We start from the raw sequence: 21111 nt of genomic DNA on the forward strand, positions 1-21111 counted from the left end.
CTTATGCATGTCCCAGAAATGATAGCTGGGTGTCTGGTAAGCAATTCTGTGAATCGCAGTGAAGTTTTTTGTGAGAAACAAAACTTCTGACTATCAAAGAGTTAACTGAGTTTTTGTTTATTTGTTAATTTATTTATTTTTATTGTATACTTACTAGAAGCAGCTATTTTTAAAAACCATATTAGTAATGATAAGATCTTTCTTTAAAAGTTTTAACAGTTCTATCTCTGTGGTGAAACCATCACCTTTTCCAAGTCAGCCTCACAACACTCTACACTTTTTATTAAAAGACCAAACCTCCAAAACCTGCACATTACTGTAGAAGTACACTTCTTTCCATCTTGTTTTGTTTCATGGATCTATGTTTGCTACTCTTCTTAAACAGAACATTGCCATCTTGTACTGCTGTGTTGCAAGCAGGCGTCCTTAGGGGGGTTTGGGACTTAATGTGCTCTCAGCTTTCTTCTCTGCTCTCCCTTGGTCTCTGGTGTTAGGAATAATTCCACTGAAAAATTTCTTCTACTTTCCCCAGGGTGGTTTTCAATGGTTGGGCTTCAAATGTAAAAATTATAATGATTATTTAAAATCATATAAATGATGTTGTCACTGTAATGTGAATATCTTAAAATTCCAAAAAGCACAGCACTTCCTGAAACAAGTAGCTCTCTTTTGTATTTGTTTCTTTTTCTATTCTGTTATGTTCCTTGTTATTATGTTCTGTTATGTTCCTTGATTATTAGGTTATACTTACCTGTTCCCCCAGTTATAAATTAGTTTTCTGTGCATGAGTGTCCCAAATTTTCCTGTCTAAGCAATGTAATATACCGAGCAATCATCCGACTGGGTCACATAGTTACCGTTCTGGGAGACTTCACTTGCAGGGTGAACCACCCACGTTTTCACTGTTCCATGCCAATATCATTACCTGTTGTCATCATTTCATCTGATCCTGCCACTGCCATCTGTTGCTCTATGCTCTTGCCTCAGCTATTTATTCTGCTTCCACTTCTTAAATCTTAGCCTGTCTCACATGTAAAATCAGTTCCTTGGTGGTACTGGAGTGAGCTGATGGTTCATTTCTCCCTGCCAGTGGCTTACTAATGAAGCTTTTTGGCTAGTCTCTTGTTTGCACAATCATTGCCTTAATCTTGGTTTTGCTTGTGAAATATCTCTGAAAGTTCACAGCAAGAACTGCCTACTTAGGGTATTTTCCACATTGCTTGGGTGCTCTGAACCATCTTGTTTTGCATCTGTTTCTTTCCTGCATTTGAAACCAGCATCTGAAACCATAGTGGCCTTGACCTGGTCACTTGCTTTAAGAGGATTTCCTTAAAAGGAACTTGTGTTAGATAGGCCTCTTCATTCTAGCTCATCTTTGAAAGTACTTAATTTAAAAGAAGGAAAAACATCTGAAAGCAAGAAAATCTGGATTGTGTGGAATTGTCTAAAATGCTTGGCAATCCATCTCTGCTTGCAGCTCTCCTTCACTGCCTGCCCTTGCGCACTTGCTGTTTTCTCCCTTCTACTTCATGCCCACTTGCTGACAGTATGACTTTCAAATAAGCTACATATAGGAAGTTTAACTCTGCTTATAAAATATTCAGTATTAGTTGTCTGAATCTCCTTTTAGCTTACATTCAGTTTTATTATTGCACAACAGTTCTTTCTGATAGTCCTTGTCTTTCCCTTTCCAGTCTGAAAGAATTTTTAGACAGCCTCTGCTTGGAAATATATTCATAAAACTGACTTTTCCTATCTTTCAAACAGAGTATTGCTAAACTGTGGGGTTTTTGTATTCTTCCAGGGTTTTATCTGTGGCTTTTCAATAGCTACTGGAGCAGCTGCAAGACTGCTTTCGGGATATGATAGTTACGGAAATATTTGTGGACAGAAAAATGTAAAGGTGGAGGGAATAGTCAACAGTGGTCTGGACCTCACACACAAGAAGTAAGTATGTGATACAATTTTTGTATTCTCTAAACCAGGAAAGGCAAAACCTTTCTTTCTTTGAAAGTGGTTTTAAATAAGGTGGGACAAGGGATATGTTAACTCATTCCTACTTGTCCTTTGACACTTTTCTCACTTAGAGAACAGCAATCTTTTGTAACAACTAGCAACATTAGACCATATGCTGGCAGATATGCAATATGAATACAACTAAGACATTGAGAAATTACTTTTTCTCAGTATCCATTTCATGTAGGATATTGTACTAGGCTGATGAAAAGTCTCATTTTTTTTAGGTGTGACAAGTATTCTCAGATTTAGGAGCAGGCCTTGATAACAGTGTTTGTTTTTGATGTTGTATGCTCAGTTTCTGCCACTAGATGTAAGGGGAGATGGGATATATCTGGCACATTAGAATAAGACTTCAAATTTTAAACTGTAGGCATAATGTATGTATGTGACTTGTGGAGAAAATGCACAAAACTTTAGAGGTGCGCACGGCTTTGATTAAGCAGTGTCCTGTTAAAACTCATGCTCAAAGTTCAGGTACTTCCTATCTCTTGTCCAGGAAGACATCACACTGCAATAATAGTACTGGGGCAATGGCAAGAATTCTGCATTGACAGGTTGAATACCTGTGAATGTCTGTTGAGGTCTGTCTTGTCAGTAGGACAAGCTCAGAGTCCTTTTGTACAACTTGGGAGACTTAAGGAGGTAAACTGTTTAGCCTAGTACAGTAAGATATTAACTTACCAAAAGAAAAGTGGTTTTTTCATTGTCAATTACTTCAAGGAGCTAAAAAATTACTAATTTTTGAGTCTGATAGCCTTTTGCTTCACACTTTCAGACTAACAGAAAATTGAAGATTTTTATAAGTTGTTCTGGAAGCATGTATTCCTGAGATCTACTTATTTTGAGTTGCTATTCTAAAGCCTTCCAAGTATCTCATTTATGATTTAATGTAGATAAATAATGGGTGGTTACGAGAAAGATTTGAGATAAATAAAATATCTGAAACTTTTTACTGATATCTTTTGTCAGAAAAATAATTTCTTAATCTAATCTGATCTTTCAAGAAGGATGAAAGGCTTAAAGTTTATGCAGCAGAATTTTCCTACTTTTTACAGAAACATTTTAGCACTTTCTAAACCCATGTGTACAAAATTGTGATTGTAGTGTTCTGAGAAAAAATGCAAATTTTAAAATCATAATTTTAAGTTTACCGTTAGAAGGAAATGGTGTCTGAGTCCATGTGAAGGTAGAGACATTCAGAAACCTTATTGAAATGTAATAATTTATATTGTGATAGTCTTCTGTATGTGACATAAATCAGACCATCATGTGGGGAAACATCTACCACTAAGTGAATTCCTCTTGTAAATGCAGGCTCAAAAGACAGCAGATAAAAAGAGAGACTGTTTTAAAAACAGATAATTGACAGAGCCTGTTGTTTGTCAAGACATCTTAATGAGGTTCAAAAGAATTATGCTTTTCTAACAAAGATGTTATGGCTTGAGGCATGATCTAAGCAAATTAATAGATACACACATATGAGTTATAATCATCTCTATTTGGTTAAGAGAAAATCCTCTAAGGCAGATTATTCTTTAACTGCTCACATGAAGTGCCTGGTATAGTCCAAGGTATCTAGTTTTGGAAGCAATTGGTTCTTATATAAGTGAGTGATTCTTCCTTCTCTCACACCTCATAGCTTCTTCTGAAAAATTGCCAAGCAAATTAAAAAAGCTATCTGCTTTGCATCTGCCTCTAGCAGATGGAGTTCCTATGGTGTCTGAGGTGGAGTTCATGGGAGTATTTAATGCTATTTTTATAGGAGCACTTTGTAGACAGACGGTAAAAATAAACTCTTCTGCCTGCCTGTACATTTCAGTTTGTGTTGAGAAAGAAAAGACTTTAAAGCTCCACAAATGGGGCTCTGGAAACATGAAGTTATTCTCATTTCATTTTGCTTGCAGGGTAATTCCATTTTCATTTCCTAGTCCAAGGGCTGAAAAGCTAAATCATCTGTAAAAGTAAAATTTTCTTCCTTGTATATGACAGCAACCCATAGGCACTGTCGAGTGGAAGTGAAATTGATGTGGTCTGTGTGGATACAGAAATCTGGGTGATAAGGGTAAAGAGCAGAGTTCTCACAGGGATGTGATTTGCTCTGTGTACTACATCAGATATGCTGAAACCAGTGAGATGACGTATTGGAAAGGAGGATTTTACAACCTGGTCTCATGAACAAAGAGTGGATCAGTCATCCTTTTATTTTTATAAAGTAACCAGAACACACTTTAATAGACTGTTTTCTATAGTCAGATATAAGGCAATACTCTAGATCTGGCAGTGAATTCTAATTAAACCTATTTGCTTCAAGTAAGCTCCTTGCTTTACAAGTTCTGGTAGTTATAAAGGGTTAAAAATGACCTTTTATTTGTAAATAAATGATAATCACAGTAGCCAAATGCAAGTCTCTGAAATGCAAGCTCAGTCTGGTTTTTGATCACCAGTATGTTGTTATTTGGACAGAATTCAGTTTGTGCTGTCTACTTAAGTACTAGGAGATGTGTATATGATGCTATGGAGAATAGTTAGGGTGGCATTCTGCCTGAGCACATGCCTTTGACCCCAGGCAATGCTTGAACTTTAAGTAATGGGAAAACCCAGGTTTCAGGATAGTTTGCAGCATGTACACAGAGAATTTGAGGATAGTGAGAAATTTGACAATTTTGAGATTTAAGAATATGCCCTACTGATGAAGAAAATTTTGACACTGAACTCTTATTTCCATTAAATGGCACAGATCAGTTGTGATATCTGTAGCTCAGTCTATTGAGCCTTGAAAAAAGAGAGTCTGAACAAAGAGATACCTGGGGAATTATTAATATGAGCACTATTAGGGCCTGGAGTGGTCTTGCTTTTCATTGGTTTGCTGTTGTGTTACCAAGTGGTTGCCATGTGGTCATCTTCATACCCTCTTAGGCTGTTTTTTTTTGGGGGGTTTTGCATGGTTCTGTACTCCATGTTGCAGTATGGTCATTACAGCTCCTATAACATGCCCCATGGGCTGTACACTCTAGTCATTAATTTTTAGGTAATATTTAAGGTGCTTGCTTTGTCTAAGTGTTATTAATGTTCAGATTACAAGCTCTCTGTTTCACCTTATTGCTTGAGAGCTACCTGAAAGGATGGAGGAATCAATCTCCCCTCCCAGGTAACAAGTGACAGGATGAGAGGAAATGGTCTCACACTGTGCAAGGGAGGTTTAGATTGGACATTATGACAAAATTTTTTTGCCAAAAAGGTTATCAAGCCCGGGGAAGTGGTTAAGTTGCCATTCCTGGAGGTATTTAGAAGATGTGTAGATTTGGTGCTTAGGGACATCGTTTAGTGGTGAACTTGGCAGTGCATTTAGTATTAGAGCAGATGATGTGAAGGGTCTTTTTCAACAAAAATGATTCTATCATTCTAATTCTGCCTTGTTTTGCCTTAAAGCCATTTCCCCTTGTCCTTTCACTATTTGCCTGTGTGAAAAGTCACTTTGTCTTTTAGAGAAGCCCCCTATAAGTACTGGAAAGCTGCCAAAAGTTGTCTCCACAGCCTTCTCTTCTCCCGGATGAACAGCCCCAACACTCCTAGCACATCTTCTTATGCTCCAGCCCTGTCATAATTTTCATGGGTTTCCTCTGCACTGTTCATGTCTTTCCTGTACTTTCTTCTGGGCATCCCAGAGCTTGGTGCAGCTGAGGGACCCCCGCTGAGGGCAGAGTAAGACTTGCCTTGCTAGTCATGCTTCTTTTTATGAGTCCTGAATACAGTTGGTTTTCTAGGCTGCAGGTGTACATTGCCAGGTCATGTCCAATTTTTCATGCACCTCCTACCTCCAAGTCCTTCTCTACGGGGCTGATACTTCATAAAGATGCATAAACATGCATATGTTGTAAGTCTACTATATTGATTTTCAAATAGTAAACATTTTCATTTGCAGTGTGGAAGCATTATGATTACTTTGTTTACGTCCATCTTTGTATTGCTGATATGTTAATTCCTTATTAGAAAAGTAGTCTATTGCTGTTTGTAAATAACTGAAATTGCAGCACAAAGCATGTAATGACATTCTTCTAGAGAGAAACAAAACCTGTCCTGTGGTGACACAGTATGAAATTTTCTGCAGTAACATCATTTATCTTCTACACATAAGCTTTATAAACAACAACAACAAAAAATTAACTTTTCTTCTGTAATGCTGGTTTCTTGAATTTTGGTTCTTGTTTTAGCTGTGATGAAGTAAAAACTAATCTTACTTATCTTACTTGTGTCTTCCAAGACTACAGATTTCATAGCCTGGAGTTTTCTGTGCAGCTCTTTTCTGTGCACCATACAATGCAGTGTTTGAATTACATGTGCTGTTTAAGGCTATGCCCATACTTCTGTCAAAACTGTACAGGATGCTGTAATTGCATCGTGTTTCTAAACTTCCAAGTTAGAGTTAGAATTGTAGGATTTATTTTACAAAATATTCTGGTGATTAAAATGATAGCTTGACCCTTGAATTGAAATCACGGTAGAACTGGGATGAGTTCTAGCTTGCTAATAGTGACACTGCTGATTTGATTTCCTTAGGGAAATTCAGAGGACCCTCTTGTCCAGGAACTGGAGTCCAGTTCTACAGCTCCCAGAGTCCAGGGTCTTTGCCTAAGGTGGGAGGCTGAAGGATGTGGATGGACAGTAACATATGGGACATTGACATAGCTGGTTACACAGACTGGCAGTGAGAAGACGCTGCCTTCAACAGTGGTATTCACACGCACAGCCAACCATGTCTCTTCCTTCTCACAGTGACAGAAGAAGGAGGGCTGACAGTGGCAAGAAGGTCACTAGGCACACACGTAGCACTTTCCAGGTTCACAAGCTTACACACCTTTTCAGATTCTCCAAGTACTAGCAGAGCACCTTATCCACCTTATGGGTTCCCCCTTCTCAGCAGCTGATCCAGTTTGGTTTAAGTACCAAACACTCACGCGCTCATTCCACAAGCACCCCAGACTCACAGTTTCCCCCAAATAACCCCACAGACCCTCTGCCCACCCAACCCTTCTCACCTAGAGCTCCCTACTCACCATCTCATATGGCTTGGAGTTCGCTAGTAAGTTATACCAGAAGCTAGACTCAGTGGTCCTTGTGAGTCCCTTCCAACTCAGGATTTTCTATTATTCCATAATTTGTATAGATCATTCTGGAGAAGAGGTGCTCAGCCCCATCAACAGCCAGCACCACAAGGGCAGTGACCACCTAGGCTGAGACTATCACCTCTCTAGCTGCTATTTTTTGTGAGCACACATTGTTCCCACCCCAGCAGCTCATTGCCAAGGCTCCTCCCTCCCACTGGCACTAAGACCCCACTCACTTAAGTAGCTAAAACCACAGTCTTGTGGTACCTAAACCACTGGTCTGATTCCAGCTGCTGGCACCAAATCTCTCATGCCCATGTCAGTCCCCCCAGTAGCTGTCGCTTAATCCCTGCAGCTGTTGCAGCATCCATGCACGTGGAATAGAGACTAGAATTATGCAGAGAGAGTGTTAAAAGATTTAGTAATAGGGCAAGATAGACTGCAGTGATCAGGTGCTGAGGTTAGATGGTGCACTGACCAACATCAACTTGCATGTAACTGTTCCCTTTTACACTCCTGTGTGCTACCCTGTCCCTGCGTGTTCCCTCAGCTGCTAGCAGGGTCCCACTGACCCTTCCTACATTTTGCACTTATGAGTTTTCATCCCTATCAATCACAAAGTTCCTGTCTGCAGTTTCTTGATAGCCCATCAATTCTTGTCATTGACTGGGTTTCTTTCTGATTATTGCTTTTATTAAGTGGACAAGTTTTCTGTCTCCCTCATTTTCCTTTTCTCAATTTGGCAAAGTCCTTAGCCAGATAGTCTTACTGAAAAATCACCATTTTCATAATCCACATATCTTTACCAATTAGTGAGACTGACCAGACTTGTTCCCATCCTAGCCTCCCTTGGCATATAAGTCAAGTTTGACTCTGTAGGTTCTGCTTTGTAGCTCCTTTGACCAAATACCCTCAAAGAAGTAGACACTCTCCTGCCACGTACCCTTATTATATGGGATAACAACTGGAGGAACTTCATTTAAAATAGCTATTGTATGTCCTGGTATCAACTCAAGAGTATTTTCTTTGAAATTAATGGAAAACTGTGGCTTATTGCTTGCATGCAGTTACTTTTACTGTGTTTGCATGACAGAATTTTCATGTTTACACTTGTTTCTCAGACTTCAGTGGTCTGTCTATGAAGTCCCAAGATGTGTAATGTGTAATAAGTAAAAAAGAAATAGGGGTGGATGATTTCACTGAGATGTTGACAAAAAAGGCATGGTTTAAGAATGCAAGTAATCTATTACCATGTTACAGTTGATTTAGACAACATGGGTTTTGATGGACATTTAAGGAAGATTGTACTACATAGTAATCATTCTTGTACACTGACACTGGGTAATAGACCAGTAGATAGCAATCAGCATATAGACTGAAGGTGTTCAGGGAGGACCTAAATGCTTTCTAGGAGCAAAAGGGATTTTTACTGGTTACAGAATGAATTCCCATCATGAGGACTATAAAAATAGTAATGGCATTTTATATGGCAGATTTTGGGTGTTTTCATATGATGTTAGATAATATGAAGAGAATATTTCATTGCATAGTACATCACCAGAATTGTAGGAATTTAAGAATTGTTCAACTTTCAAAGATAAAAACATCTCTATTATACCATCAGTGGGAATTCTGTAGGGTTAATGTTTGTCATCAAACAAACATTACAGCCAGGAGATGTTAGTTAAGAATCTATAATATGTATTTCATGCATTGGATTTTTAAATGGCATTCATTGTTAAAAGGTAGCAAGTAAAATATCCTTAAAATACTGCACTTAAACATAAGATAATTCTACTTAAAATATCTCAAGACAGTTTATTTCCAAGTAAATACCAAAGTAATCAATTCAGTCATGACATGGAAAATCAATCTATACTAAAAAGCTGCTCTTAATTACTGGTATTATGTGTAGTCGTTAATATAGCCATGGACCTTTTATTTTTGCAGAATAAGAGTGACTTTATATGGTTTGTTGGCTCTTTTTGGAAAAGAATTTGAATTCTCTAAGTCAAATTTAAGGTTGGAGTAGAGGTTTATGAATGTTTGGACTCATATCTGTGAAGAGGCATGGTAGACCTACTGCTGTTTTTATGAGTAGCACCATTTGAATGGACTTGAATCAGGTAGAGTTAAACATCCTTTTTGTGTGATCCAGAGGTATATAAATATCAATACATTCGTTGTGCATTTGTTGAGTACATAAATTCTTTTGATCCACACAGTTGCAATAATATCAAATTTCGTATGTTTCTGGATACACTGAATCACTCAGTCTTGACTGAATCCCATTAGTTTGAAATTTTGTTCAGTGTAATTGTTAATTAAAATAGAAATAATTTACCTTTTTTCCTTCCATAGGTATGTATTCTTCTTGGATCCATGCAACATTGATCTAGTACATCAGAAGATTAAGTCTATTGCCTTGTGTGTATCAGCTTGCCCAAGGAAAGAACTGAAAACTCTGGCTGATATACAGAAATTTGCAGAAACTAATGGTATGAAAAAAATAGGTTTGTTTTTGTTCATATTTTCACAGGATCTGAAAAAAACCTCATGCATTAGCTGAGCTAAAAATGAAATATGTAATAAGAAATATGAATACAAATAATGTGCTCTTTTCATTAAACTAAAGCATTACTGTATTTTATAGTCTGTTAGTGTCTTGGGCAGTTTGGAAAGCTTGTTTTTAAAATAGGAGTACAAAGTGTAACAAGCATTTGAGGGAATGTCTGACTATATATGTTTTCAGCTTCTAAGGGAATATTCTGACATCGCTGCTTAACAGTAGTGCTGTTTATATGTCCTCATGTACAGTGGGTTACTGAGAGCCGTGCTGCTGTTTAATGGCACTTGTGACATGGAGTATGGCTGTGTGTGTGAAAATACTCCTGCTTTTATTCAGTGCTAAAGTGCTGTTCTTTTTTTGTTTGTTTTTGTTTAGTTTTCTTATGCTTTTCTTTAAAAACATAGTGTAAAGGAAATGAATTGCATTAACAAAGGAAATATTATACCTTTTCTTCCTTAAGATCTGTACTTTTTCTCCATGGTAGTAATACTGACATTACTAGCTCAGTTCCTATTTTAGCAGTCAATGGAATAAAATGCATGAGAAGTAACCAACCTTTGGGCATACAAAATAAAGATATAAAATTTGAGGACATCTTAGCAGTTTTTATCTATTCAAGTAGGAACATTTTCCTAATTTGTGGGAACAGTGCTAAAGATATCTTTTAAAATGATGCAGTAATAATTCTTTGCAAGGTACTTGACTAAAAATGAGACAGTCTGGATGACCCAGTTCAAAGCAGTGGAACTGCTTGCTTTTCATAAAAGAAACTGAAATGTTTATTTTTGTAGTAGCACAGGTTATGTGAGTACTCTTGTTTGAAAGCAGAGTGAGTTGAAATGGCCCTGGGGCACTGTTTGTGCCCTTGGTCTCCCACTGCACTGTACCTGCATGCCTGGGTGTCTGACAGCTGAATCAGGAAGCTGAACTACTGTAAGGCATCACAGCTTTTGCAGAGCTGCACAAACAGCTTCCTTGTGTGATCTGTGCACCATTGACTATTTTCACTTGTAATTGACAATATCTACACTTGAATTCTTTACTCCTTCTCTGAGCATGCTGTGTTTTTCTTAACTAATGCAGGCCAGTTCTCTGTTGGTATGATGTGAAGGTCCTTTGTGGTGGAATTTAACTACCTCTTGAAGCAATGGAATTCAGCTTTCAATTTCAGTGTCTTTCTTTATCACCAACATTGTTTCTATAAGTCAAATCTCTTATTAATTGTGCCTGATATGTGTTCAGTATAAGTATCTTCTAAAGTACAACAAAAACCACTCCTCCTGAAATATGCTATGCTATGTCTTCTCCTCATGAGTCTTTTTCTAATTCTATTTTCCTTAGGGTTTTAGATTTTAAAACCTAAAGATAATTTAAAAAAAATTAATATGACAGGCAATTTTTTAAGTTACCAGGAGTCTGATCAAAAGTATGAAAACTGGTGCTGGAGCAGAACAAAATCACTAATGAGTTCAATTCCTAATTTTCATTATATATTTCACTTGTCAAAGACAGGTATTAGACTAAACTGAGCTTTTATAGACTAAACTTCCTTTTATAGAGGAAGTCTGTGCATGACTGAAGTTGCACCATTCAGAGAAATATTGTTATCCTCATGGTTATATTTCTGCTTAAATTTTCACCAACCTATGAGGTACAAAAAATGAAGTTTTGCAGCAAATGAACAGCTAAGTTGTTGATTATTTTAACAGTTGCATTTATATAGTAATAAAGTTCAAGTGTGATTCAGCCTTTTAGCAGAGTAAGGACAGTTTATTAGTACTGAAACTGTAATGCTCGGTAAGCAGAATAATTTTTCTGAGATCCACTTTGTAACTATGATAGTGGATTTAAATTCATTAACACTAGGATTAGGTTTGGCAGTCTGTTTTAAGTGACCATGGACTCCACTGTAAAAATAGTAATAGTAATAATGAAATCTGAGGACCTTGAACATGACTGCAAAGAACTTAATTTCAATTTCTATTTGTGATGAGGTACAGTTAGAAAATAGAGTTCAGCTGTCAAGTTCTGAAGAAGGAGGGCAAATTTGTTTGGTTTTGTGATAATTGATACTGAATTTCCTCAGGCTCACAATTTCTAGCATTTGAAAAAAAAAAATCTCATAATGTTTTAAATGTCTAGGTAAAGAATGCAGTCAGTTCTTAGTTTTGCTCTGTTGAGCCTTTCTGAAAGCTTTAATCCTTTCTGCATCTTGAAAATAGCTGTTGTCTGGAGACAGACTGTGTAGATTGTGGCATGTACTTTTGTAGAATTGGCCATGAGTTGAATCAGAGCTGGTTCACCTGGCCCAAATGCCATCCCTGAAATCACCTTACTTGTCCATACACCTTGAAATTCTTAAAGGAATTATGGCTTAAGCATGCTTCCTCAGCCCAGAGAAACCACCTGTTGTGCCTCACTTGCCCATCAAGAGGTGGTGTGGTAAGTTCAAATAAATGTGGTTTTTCATCTAAACGTCTTTATCAAGAGATGTAACATGTAAAACATATTAAAACATCTTTGTATTGACTAGTGATTTTATCAATACCACATATGAATTTGCAGCTAGCTTAGCATTTATATTTTTACTAAAGTGAGGAATGCACGTGATTGCCTCAACACAAAAGGACAGAACTGCCAATCCCAAAGATTCAGAACACATATGGCGGAGCTCATGTTTATTGTGCAGTTCTGTGAGTGAGATTATAAATAAGCATTTGGGGCGGGAAAAATGCTTGCTTGAGGCAAGAAGACCATTTCATGATAAAGCAGCCTTTTAGCTTTCTGAATCAGTAATGATGCCTTTACTCTTCTGCTGTAATTTGGAGCTGATTTTGTGAATAACACAGCACCATTTCAGGGCAATAACTTCACACCCACCCCTATCTTACTTACCCTCTCACAGTCAGGTCCTGCATTTGCAGTACCTTCCCCTCAAGAAAGAGAAGAAGCCCATCCCTTGCAAAGCCAAGCTGATTTTAAGAAAACAAGAAAGCATGTACCTTTAATCTTTTCACAATAATTGACACCCAGAAAACTGGAACCAGCTGAGACCTTTTACAAGAGGAGGAAAGAGGGAAAGAGAAAGCTGAGCACTTGACCACTCAGATCTTTGACTTGTACAGAGATACAAGCTGTAAAATACAGAAATATTCTGGAGCAACTCCTGAAAGTGGCACAGGAAGGTGCAGTGTTACCTGAGAAATGTTGCAATACTGTTCTCAAACAGCCATGCTAGTACTTGAACTTGTAGAGCTAATGGTTGGACGCAACTGAGAATGTTATATGTAGTGAACTGACTGCTGTTGCTCTCCCCAGGATTTTCTCACCCAGTAGAACACCTCAGGCACAGAGGACTTGTGGTTCAATGTTTTCGTCGCTCTTCACCCTTAAAAAATTATGTATTTTGAGTAGTGTGACTGAAAGCTGTTTTTCCCAGAAACCAAATTGATGCTTCAAAACTTAATGTCTGTGAAATACTGCAGTGATGTTTTCAAGGACTTGCTAAAGCATTTTGAAATAACCTTGAAGATATAATTAATCTATGACTGTGCCAAATGAGTAATGAAATGTCATTATTAAAGAGAAACACTAGACAGGTGGCTGTAATTTCTGTTGTGTTTATTTCAGTGACAACTATAGTGTCTACTCAGTGTGGGAACTACTATTCCTATTCATTGTTTAAATAACTGGATGCATATTTAGGAACCTAAAATGAAATTTTTATTTTACAACATTGTGGCAGGCATCTCTGTTATCAGAATTCTGTAGCTAGACCAGGCTAGAGGTCTGTGTGGACACAGAGCCAGAGGGAATGCTTCATTAAGTTTGCTATAGAGACTGACCTGAAAGAGATCAATAAAGGAAATCAGTCTGCTAAGTCAGAGCAGGTGATATCTCTGAGCTATTAGAAGGAACCACAGGGGAAACAAAAAGGATTTTTCTTTTGTCTGAAGATAATGACATATTCATGTGTAGTAAAGGACATCTTTGCAATTCCTGTTGGCACTTGCTTTAAAAATAGCTGTTACGTGGGTCACTGTGAGCTTCTGACATTTTTTGTCTGCTCTTGTTGCCCCGCCTTTGTTTTCAGTGAAAGTATGCTGTTTAAATCTTAATCCTTTGCTCATGATTTTCCTGAAGTACAATGTACTGTGTTAGTAACAGATACCTTTTGCTTAAAGCAATTCTGCACCACAGGTCTGGGGTGTCATTTTTTTATTGACTAGAGTAAAAGTACATTATGAGGAGTTTTAAGATACAGAGTCATCTACTGGTACTATGTCTTGTTACCTGAACTGCCCATCAGGTTTGTGTTGTATTGGAAATGTATCTTGTAGTTAGAATGAAATTGTTTCCTCAACAGAAAGTGACAGCATGTGGAGTCATCCAATAATGCTGTGTCGTGTTATTGATTACATTAATAAACCATTTGGAAAGGGGAAGAAACAGTGAGGTTATAAATCTTGTTGTGACTACTGAATTATTTAGAATTATATGGAAAAACCTGCTGCTATCAATTGCAGTGGAATAAAATGTCAAATCAAAAGGACTGCCCCCAGAATGAAGGGGCAGGAACCTGTTGTTATGCATGTAGTGTTTTAATTTAAAGTGGTTATTGATACTTGGGGAAGAGATTGTGAAACTCTTGAGGATCACAAGAGGATTAAGTTGGAGGCACAGCATTGTCTGAAAGTGTAATGTTTATGAATTGTGAAGAGGGACTGCATTTTTGTAAACTCCTGCTATGTTGATATCATAAAGGCTGTGTTCTAGTAATTTCTTTACAATTTTTTTAAACTTGTACACAAACATACATATGTATATTCTCAGCATGTATTCACCTACTGTGTGTATATACAAACACACAAACACACTGAGAAGGGAAACAAGGATTATCATTATAAAAGGACCAGTGATTTCCTCTGTCTGTAAAAGAAAACTGTCAGGAAGAGTAGGTCATTAAAAGCAGGAATATCTTAGAGAAGGTAGAAAAATTATTGTTCCTTCATCTCATAACCTAAGTAATGTGAAACTAGAGATCAAAATGAAATCACTGAGCATCAAAGAGATTTTTCTGCACACAAGTTAGGGTTAATTCCCATGAAGATATTTTGAAAACAAAAAAGATAAACTCTTAAAATAATTCTCTTAGAATAGAAAATACGAACTCTGTGTGGGTATTTAGTTAGCACTGAAGAATATCCTCAAGTTTCAAGTTGTACAGAGCTAAAGATACAGTAGGAGAAACATCTGCTACTTGACTAGATGGATTCTTAATTTGATTCCAGAGCAGCTGGTTTTATTTAGCACTGGAAGAAATATGAGTGGAGGAATAGGTAAATGAATATTTTTCAACTCTCTGTACTGTTAATTCTTATTAACAGTACATAGGAGAAAGTGAAGAGTATTGTCTTATTTTTTTAATTACAACTCAAAATACGTATTTGTATAGATACATAAAATCTGAATCTAGGATTTTCTTTTTTTCCACACTCTTATTTGTAACAGCATGTTTTAATATCTATCACAGTAGCTCTCTTTGTGGCCCTCAATTCTAGAGACTTTTGAAAATCTAGCTAGTGGGGTTTTGTGATGGATGTTTCTTGGAATATTCTTGCAGGCATTGGAGAATGCTTACTTTCACTTCAGTCCCATATTTATTTATAAAAGCACCTGTAATTTCTCCTGCCCTTTGATGCTCATTGTTTTAAAGAAGTGGTGGTATGTCTCTCTGCAACAACTAGAAGTAAAGATACATATTAACCTTACTTTTCTTCCTTTAAAACACACACTATGCTTCTGAAAGGCAGCAGTGGGTAGATGAAGAGAATGGAGCTTTGCTTTTGTGAGAACAATTCTGTCATATTCATCTGAGAGGTCCTGACTGCAGAGTGGTCTGTCCTTGCCTTTTTGCTTATCTCAAGGCATCATTATTTTGCTAGGGCCCAGAAATTCAGATTTCAAGGTTAAGCTCTATCCTTATTTGGTCTTCTGTCTCTATTCCTGCTCAATTTGCAAAAGGCATAGCACCAGTGTTTAGGTATGTTTGTGCAATCCTCTGGGGTTCCCACTTTATCTGATACTTCAGACCCCATTAAAATCTCTGGCTAAGAAGTGGAGTTCTTGTTTTCCTAGTCATTTCCAGCTCTGATGTTAATATATGCATAACTAAATGCTATTTCATTCCTAAATGAAGCATCAAATGTGTCTGCTCTTGGAGTGTTTTTGTTCTAAAACAGGTAAATAGGAAATTTATACAATCCTAAATTTCTGTGCTTGGTGCTTGTGTTCTGAGTAGAATTACTTCCTGTAGTTGTATATTGGTTAAAATTACTATTGTCAGGTCTAGCAGTTAAAGAATGAAGAAAGTCTGGTCAACATGATGTGGTTTATTTCATGGCAATCTGGACCTTTTTTAATTTGACAGGAGTCCATGAAGAGAAGGATCATATAATTGCTTGCTATAAGCATGCTTTTTCTGGGGTCATCCAGCATTGTTCTCTTACGGACAGAACTCAGCAAAGGATAGTAAATACTGTAAAGGATAGTAAATTCTGTGGAAGTAGTAGTTGGCATCCTACCAGTTCTGGAGTTTTTGGCTCTAGAATTTGCAGCAACCAGATACATGAGACAGTATTTTAAGCTACCACTTTTCTATGCTATGTTGCTAGTCCATAATATGCTAAAGTAATATCCAATTATTGGTAATGCACCAAGATGTCTCATTGCATGAAGCTTTGAATGGGTGGTATGTTTCAGATTAACAGTTTAGAGATGATAGAGTTTGACAGATAGATTTTAGGTAAGTTCTGGGGTGAGAAATGTAGAAAAGTGTTAAGAATTTATCCTTGTGAGAGTCTGGGAGCCTTGTCCTTCCTGAACTCTACCTCTGTCAGCATCAATGTCATAGTCTAGCCTTTATCTCATGGATTGGTTGGTCAAGCACAATCATCTGTGAGTCATATATTCACAATGTTAACTAAGTTTTAATTGGTGAACTCAGTCATAAAACACCCGAACTCAAGAGTAGAACTGGGCTGAAAGTCCAGAGGTGAGGAGTTGTGATTTTAACACTCGTTGCTGCTAACATTTCTGCACATTTCTGTCTCTGTGAGTTTTATTTCTGTGTCAGAGAACTTAATGAACTAATAGGATGTTACTTGTAAAGGAGGTAATGAAATAAGATACTAAGTTTTCAAACTATAAGCTCTGCTTCATCATATGGCTTTTTAGAAGTCAGTTACCAATCATGATAGAATATGCTGAGTTGGGGAGACCCACGAGGGACCATGAAGTCCACCTTCTCACCCTGCACAGGATACCCCAAGAATCATATGTACTTGACATTATTGTCCAAACACTGCTTGAACTCTGTCAGGCTGTGCTGTTACCACTTCCCTGGGGAGCCTGTTCCAGTGCCCAGTCACCCTCTGGGTGAACCTAACCTAAACCTTCCCTGACACAGCTTCAGACCCTTCTTTCAGGTCTTGTCACTGGTCACTGCAGAGAAGAGATCAGTCCCTGCCTCTCCTTTTCCCCTCACAAGAAAGTTGCAAACTGTGGTGAAGTCTTCTCTCAGTTTCCTCCAGGCTGAACCGACCAATTGACCTCAGCCACTCCTCACACAGCTTCTCCTCAAGTCCCGTCATCATCTCAGTTGCCCTCCTTTGGCCACTCTTCCAGCACTTAGTATCTTTTTTATATTGTGGCACCCGAAACTGCCCCCAGCGCTCAAGGTGAGGCTGCCCCAGTGCAGAGAAGAGTGAGACAATCCCCTCTCTTGCCCAGCTGGTGATGCTGTGTCTGATGCACCCCTGGACACAGCTGGCCCTTCTGGCTGCCAGGGCACTGCTGACTCACGTTCAACTTGCCTTTGACAAGGACTCCCAGGTCCCTTTCCGCAGCACTGTTCTCCAGGGTCTCATTCCCCAGTCTGTCCATACATCCAGGGTTTCTCTTTCTGGGTGCAGAATCCAGTACTTGTCTTTCTTAAACTTCATACAGTTGGCAATTTGCGAGCCCTGTCATTTGTTGACTCGTCTCTACAAGGCCTCTGCCTTTGAGGGAGTGAATGGCTCCTTCCAATTTTGTATGACCAGCAAGCTTACTTTGGGTGTTGAGTCTTGTGTCCAAGATATTCATCAAGATGTTGAAGAGCACAGAGCTAAGGATGGAGCCCAGTGGAACCCCCCCCACTAGTGACAGGTCACATCAGTCTGATGCCACCCCATTCACTGTAGCCCTTTGTGCCTAACCCATGAGCCAGCTGCTCACCCACCACATGATGTGTTTATCCAGCTGTGGGCTGGACATTTTCTCCAGAAGGGTCCTGTGAGAGACAGTGTCAAAAGCTTTACAGAAATTCAAAAAGAACACATCAACTGGCTTCCCTTGATCAACCAGCCTGTCCTAGAATGTGGTCATATTGGACATGCAGGACTTTCCTCTCATGAAGCTGTTCTGGATGTGACGAGGGTTGTGGTGCCATTCAGGTGTTTTTCAGAGCTCCCAGAATAATCTTCTCCATTTTGCTGGAGTGAGACTGATAGGCCTGTAGTTTCCAGGGTCATCCTTCTTGCCCTTTTTGAACACTGAGACAATCTTAGCCAACTTCCAGTCAGCTGGGAACTCCCCAGATATCCAAGACTATTCAAAAATAATTGAGGGAGGCCTTTCAATGGCATCAAACATCTTTGAGTATTCTTGGATGAATGCCATCATGAAGCCACATAGATACATGAGGATCCAGCAGGAGCAGCAGATCCCACACAAATTTGGGGTCAACTGGGAGGTTGTCGTTCTCCCAGCCATCATCCTCCAGCTCTGGACACTGAGACCTTCTAGGCTCATCACCAGTGTGAAAGACACAGGCAAAGAAATCATTAAACATGTCACATGTGTCATGCCACATAAGTCACAATACATGCACAATATCAGACTCAGAATGGAAGTTCATATAAATTACTTTATCAAAACTGTGGTTTGTAGTTTCTCAGGCTGTGCTATGCCACATGTAGGTGAGAAGGGGTATGTGGAGCTGCTTGGAGCTCTTTGTAGCTTAAAAGAACACAACTCCTGAACTCCTAAGGTGACTGTGCTGCTCCTGGTACTGGAGCTATCCCTGTTATCTCTGCACAGTTTTGTATTTTTCTGCTTAAGTCCTTGACTCTAAATATGAGTCCATGTTTCTAGATCTTGAAGTCCTTGTTTTAGTTGCTGTTAATAAGTGTTGATAGATGGGTAGACGCTGCTGAGCTCCCAGAATGGAATCCAAAACCTCTTGTGTACTTTCCACTGCTATAAGTCAGGGAATATAAATGTCATTGGTATCCTCTGTGGACTGCTCCTCTTATTGGATGACTTAGGAATCTTGCCATTTCTGAAGCTCTTGAATAGTAAACTCTTGAATAGTAATGCTGCTCTATCAGGGGTTTGTTTGTTGGTTTACAGCAAAGCAAATACAGGAAGGAAAGCTGTACTGGAGCTCTGGTCTCTAAAAGTATTTTTATCTATCCACCTTTGGTTAGATAAAAATACTTTCACTGCATTCTGTGGAAAGCAGTGTTATGTATTCTGTGCATTGTGTCTTCTGAGCACACAAGACCTTCAATAATTTGCCTTCTCATTTTGAAAGAATCTTTAAAGTAAAAGTCCTGGCTTTCTACACCATCTTTATATATAAACTTGGGCAAAATATAGCTGTTTTCTATGAGTGCCAGAGATAATGGCTCTTTACTCCTTATTAATCCAAGCAAAACAGAAAGGAGACTTAGAAAAGAAGTTTCTACAGCTAGGTTGGAAGTTTGTCTTTTGAGGTACTTTGCTCCAGTTATGGCTCCAATATATTCTAGTGGCTGGAGCAATTCTATTTGTTGAAAAGAAACCATGGAGCAGAAGAGGTTGTATGGCTCCGTGATACAATTTTGTGTGTGAAACCACCAAATACAGAATTGTGGGATCAAAGTGTGCACACAGGTTGAGGTTGGGCACACTACTGTGTGTTCACCAATAGCCCAAACACTGATGCTCTGCATAGTTTAGGAGTATTTTTCTTAATGTTACAACATGTTGGGATTTGAAATCCAGTCCTTGTAGGACAGTTTAATGTCATTTGCTTAAGGGTTTCTCCAGAAGAAATATGTGCATTGTTGTAGGAAACAAAGGGTGTATTATATCAGTGATCTTTTAGTTTGTTCTTGGTATCCTGCTCATACTGGTTTTGAAACATTTGAGTGATACTAATTTAGGGCTAAAAGTAGTGTCTTTGGTAATCTAATTATCTCAGCAAGATGACTCAAATGTTTCCTTCGACTTTTTCTGGCCTTACCAACTTGAACAGCAACAAAAAGATTGGCTGTGCTAATCTCCGCTAACCCAGAGTAACTAATATAAAGTGGAAGGTTTGACAATGCTTCTCTCATTCTTCTCTCTCACCCTAGAAAATACAAACTTCTATTCAGTGATGCACGCAAACTCTTTTGTAAAGAAATCGGTTTTAAGTGTAAAGTGACATAATTCAAGCACACATTTAAGCTCTAAAGCTCTCCTACACAGTATTAGAGAAGTCAGAAGGCTTTCAGAGTATAAATAAATAAATATTTATGGAAATAGTTAGAGTTTCTAATAATTTGGGACAAAAGGACAAATAATCTTATGGGCGTTATTTCAACTGAGAGACTGGTAGTTTCTTTAAAGGGAGGGTAGTTAATATCCTTTGTTTGACAAGGTCCATGAAAATATTTTTCTGCTTGACTTTGACTAAAGAAGTGTGCTGTGAGGTAGGCATTTAAAGGAAAAAGATCCAGAGTAGCTCAAAAGCAGTTCCCAGGCAAGACATAGTAGTGGCAGCCTGAGTTGTCAGGCATGGCACTAGGGAATATACTGTTGGCTTCCAGAGGGAGCTGTCAAGGTGTTTCCAGTTTGCTCTACAGCCAGGAGTGTATTGGGTTACCCTGCAGGTCGTACTTGAATGGCTTGTGACCTGTATGCACATCAGGGTTTGGCATTTGATTTTGCTTCATTTACGCTTGGGATCCAAACAGGTCTTCACATGCACATTTGTACAAAGAGTTTCCTTTCCTCCCCATAGTAAATCCTGTCCTTTTTCTCTCATGCTTGAAGTGCTAGAAGTCAAAGGGAGCATGGGCATCCACAGACCAGCCCTGTCCCTTAGGCTTTTTTAGATGTGGGGGCCTTCTCCTAAGATACTTAAACTGTAGTTCACACTGGTCACTTGGCAGAATGGCCAAGCTGGCTCCAAACACTGTGTTATGAATATATATACACTTGTCCACATAACACATATCCCTCTTCTTCCTATAGAGCATTTTATTCTTGCCATAGAATCACAACCAGAGAGTCATAAGGCTGGAAAACACCCTTAAGATCATCAAGTCCACCACTAAATCATTTACC

The 21111-nt window shown here is 38.4% G+C and overlaps 1 protein-coding gene across 2 annotated transcripts in view; it reads left to right on the top strand.

The window, feature by feature from the left end:
* The window catches only part of SLC44A1 (solute carrier family 44 member 1), a 68402-nt gene that overhangs the window by 16551 nt on the left and 30740 nt on the right, over nt 1-21111 (top strand). For both annotated transcript variants that reach the window (XM_041486753.1, XM_041486751.1), the window contains exons 3-4: nt 1805-1947; nt 9486-9622. In XM_041486753.1, coding sequence (XP_041342687.1) covers nt 1805-1947; nt 9486-9622 — 280 coding nt within the window. The remainder of the gene's footprint in view (nt 1-1804; nt 1948-9485; nt 9623-21111) is intronic.

This window comes from Pyrgilauda ruficollis, unplaced genomic scaffold (genome assembly GCF_017590135.1).
Source record: "Pyrgilauda ruficollis isolate IOZ18807 unplaced genomic scaffold, ASM1759013v1 scaffold78, whole genome shotgun sequence".
Taxonomy (NCBI): domain Eukaryota; kingdom Metazoa; phylum Chordata; class Aves; order Passeriformes; family Passeridae; genus Pyrgilauda; species Pyrgilauda ruficollis.